The sequence below is a fragment of the Verticillium alfalfae genome, genomic scaffold (genome assembly GCF_000150825.1).
Source record: "Verticillium alfalfae VaMs.102 supercont1.2 genomic scaffold, whole genome shotgun sequence".
Taxonomy (NCBI): domain Eukaryota; kingdom Fungi; phylum Ascomycota; class Sordariomycetes; order Glomerellales; family Plectosphaerellaceae; genus Verticillium; species Verticillium alfalfae.
The window spans coordinates 1,282,820-1,286,076 of NW_003315037.1; the positions used below are offsets into that span (position 1 = coordinate 1,282,820).

The 3,257-nt window shown below is 63.2% G+C and overlaps 2 protein-coding genes across 2 annotated transcripts in view; one reads left to right on the forward strand and one right to left on the reverse strand.

Moving 5' to 3' along the window:
- Positions 1 to 188: 188 nt before the first annotated feature.
- Positions 189 to 1,901, forward strand: VDBG_01844 (conserved hypothetical protein; the record flags this gene model as incomplete). The annotated part of the gene is made up of 1 exon (XM_003007610.1): positions 189 to 1,901. One exon carries the CDS (start codon positions 189 to 191, stop codon positions 1,899 to 1,901), a length of 1,713 nt encoding a protein of 570 aa, XP_003007656.1.
- Positions 1,902 to 2,775: 874 nt separating this feature from the next.
- The window catches only part of VDBG_01845 (phosphoribosylaminoimidazole-succinocarboxamide synthase), a gene marked incomplete at both ends in the record, with an annotated part of 1,077 nt that continues 595 nt past the window's right edge, over positions 2,776 to 3,257 (reverse strand). Inside the window, 2 exons of the mRNA XM_003007611.1 lie at positions 2,776 to 3,001; positions 3,109 to 3,218. Coding sequence (XP_003007657.1) covers positions 2,776 to 3,001; positions 3,109 to 3,218 — 336 coding nt within the window. The remainder of the gene's footprint in view (positions 3,002 to 3,108; positions 3,219 to 3,257) is intronic.

Here is a 3,257-nt window from a genome sequence, read left to right on the forward strand (position 1 = left end):
CCGAGAACCGTCTCCCGAGTGGCAGCGCGGCATCCCCCTCCTCAACGAGGCGACAGGACAAGACCGACAACCTCCACCCCGCTCTTCGCATCTCCAAGAACACGCACAGTGCCATCCTTTTTGCCCTCGAGGAAGCCCTGCGCCACCCCAATCCCTTCACGCCCGACGTTGTCGAGGAGAGCGGCGAAATGGCTGACCTTGTCGGATCCGGCGGCCGCAGCACGCCCGTCTCCAATGGCAACCCCGTCCCGTCTTCGCGCACCCGTCCCGCTGCCGCTCCTGCACCTACCGGCTCTCCCGGAGGCATTCGCGGGCCTAGGATGATCATGCAAGAGCGGGCGGCGAGAGAAGCGGCGCGCCAACGGGCTGAACAGGAGCAGATGCATGCAGAGAGACAGCGAGCCGAACAGGAGGCCCAGCTGCTGGAGGGTACCCAGAGACGCAACTCGGAGCGTCGCGCAGCCGCAGCGGCTGGCGCTGCTGCGGGAGGCCAAGCCAGTGGCGCCGCCCCTGAGCACATTGCCTCCCAAACACAACACACTCCCACGACACCGCAACGCCGGCCAACCGGTGGCTCTGACGCCGCGCCGCCGCGGACAAACCCCGCTTCTTCTCGACAGAGAGATACCTCCACCACAGTGCAGCAACGGCCGGCGCGCGCCTCGTCGCAGAGCCGGTCACAGCCGCAAACCTCGTATAACACGGCCCCGCGGCAGTCCAGCGCCGCGCAGCCTCCCGCCGCCACCGCAACCCAGCCGCCTCCCGCGCAGCCATCCGACGCTGCTGGAGGAGCGAGGCCTAGAAACTCGTTCCCCCACGCCTTTGAGCGCTGGGAGACGCTTTCTGCTCACTGGGAGGGCTTGACCAACTTTTGGATTCGCCGCCTCGAGGAGAACAACAAGGATATCGAACGCGATCCGGTCAATCAAGCCCTGTCCCGCCAGGTCACGGATCTGTCAGCGGCCGGTGCTAACCTGTTCCATGCCGTCGTAGAGCTGCAGCGTCTCCGTGCCAGCTCAGAACGCAAATTTCAGCGCTGGTTCTTTGAGACGAGGGCCGACCTCGAGAGGGCTCAAGAAGTCAATGCCATGCTTGAGACGGCTCTCGACGAAGAGCGTCGAGCTCGCGCGGATGCGATCCGTGAGGCTGTCGCGAACGAGCAGAACAACTCGATGAACAAGACTCGCTTCGAGGAGATGCGCAAGGAGCTCCAGATCTCCAAGGAGGAGGCTCGGCGCGCCTGGGAGGAGCTCGGCCGCCGCGAGCAAGAGGAGCGCGAGCGCACGCTGTCGCTGCAGAGCGGCCAGCCCACCATCGTCGGTGGAGTTCAGGTCGTCCCCATGACCCAAGGCGTTCCCAGCCGCCACGGCAGCGCTCGCCAGGGTGGCACCGCGCCGCAGCAGACGGAATACGCCGGCAATTCAGGTAGCGCCTACAGCGACGAATACGCGCAAAGCTCTGCGCCGGCCAACCCTACGACTTCTGCGCCGGCCGCTACCAGCGGTCCTCTCTATTCGCAGCCGGCAGCTGTCGATCCGCAGCCCGCGACTGCGACTTACTCGTATGGCGGTGGCGGCGGCGGCGGCGGATCGGAAGGAGGCTACAGCGAAAGTGAGTATGAGATTGATGCGCACGGTCAATACATTCGCGACCAGCGCGGGAACAAGGTTCCTTACCGTGCCCCGCCGTCGCCGATTTCTGACGAGGGCGCAGAAGAGTACGAGACACCAGCGACGCAGCCGCCCAGCGCTGGCTACTCGCAGCCGCCGCCGGCCACATCGGGCAGACCGCAGCAGGTGCCGCACGCGCCGGCGCCACCACAGCAAGATTACTCGGGCCAGGGATATGGGGCGCCAGGCTGGGAAGAGGTCCCTCGGGGTTTCCCATCATCATCCCACTAGGCTTAGCGATGTGCTTGAGGAGGATGAGCGAAGCCGCACCAGCGCGAGCTACAGCCGCGTCTAAGTGTGGTGGCTCGCGAACGAAGCTACCGCATAACTGCATTATGATTTCTGGCGGGCTGGCTATGCGGCGTCCCTATGTTTTGCTACAGCGTTCTTTGCTTGCATGATTTCAGGCGTGGTCGTACAGGGCTGAATATTTTCTATCGACACACCATCCGGGACTACCCAGGGAGACCACCCGAACAGCACCATGACACAGCATACGGCAAAGGCAACAAAAAGAAAGGGAAGACGAACGGATGGATCGGGTGTCTGGATCAATTTTTGGGGGACCCATTAGACTGGACGAAACGGAGTCAGGAGGCGGGGACATCAGGGCTGCTCTCTCTCTCTCTCTCCCTCTCTCTTTCTCTCCGCCGGTTTGCGCTTTTGCAGCTGGCTTGGGGATGTTCTTGGTCGTGGTTTTCTTTTTTTTTTTCTTTTTTTCTTTCATAAGAGTCTGGCATAGGCGTGGCTGGTAGCCGCTTGATGTTTGAGTAGGATGGCTCGCGGAGGCGAGGATTAATACAGAAGCTGACCTGATGTGTTTGTGTCGAGGTGATGCTGATTTATTGATAACCCCCATTTACAGGCTCTGGTTCACCCAAGGGGGAGTTGCTATGCTGTCGCGTCGACGATGGACGCGAGGCCGGGCAAGACTGAGACAGCGGCCAGACAGTGCTGTGCTCTGATGTCTGCTCGTTCCCGTCGTCACCAAAGCGAGCATGCCACGAGCAAGGTCCACGGAACATGAAGATGCATTGAATTGGTAAGCCATATCTAGAAAGACGCTTTTCAGCAACGACGTGCCGGGTCAGACTGTCTGCCGAGGCTACGCGGCGCCGACGCGAGCGACTGCCGCCTCAAAGGGCTCGCCGGTGAGCTTTTCGAAGATCTCGCGGTACTTCTCGGCCGTCTGGGCGGCGACGTCGTCGGGGACGGCGACGCCGTCGACGCCCTTGAGGCCGCGGGCGACGAGCCAGTCGCGGACAAACTGCTTGTCGAAGCTCTCCTGCTCGCGGCCGACCTCGTAGCGGTCGGCGGGCCAGAAGCGCGAGCTGTCGGGGGTCAGGGTCTCGTCGACGAGGACAATGTCGTCGGTGCCTCGTCGAGGCCAAACTCGAACTTGGTGTCGGCGATGATGACGCCGCGCGCGAGGGCGTACTCGGCGGCGGCGGTGTAGAGGGCGAGGGCGAGGCGCTCGATGCCCGGGGCGTAGGCGGCGCCGACGAGGGCGGCGGCGGCGTCGGGGTGGATGTTCTCGTCGTGCTGGCCCTGGTCGGCCTTGGTCGAGGGCATGTAGAGGGGCGTGAA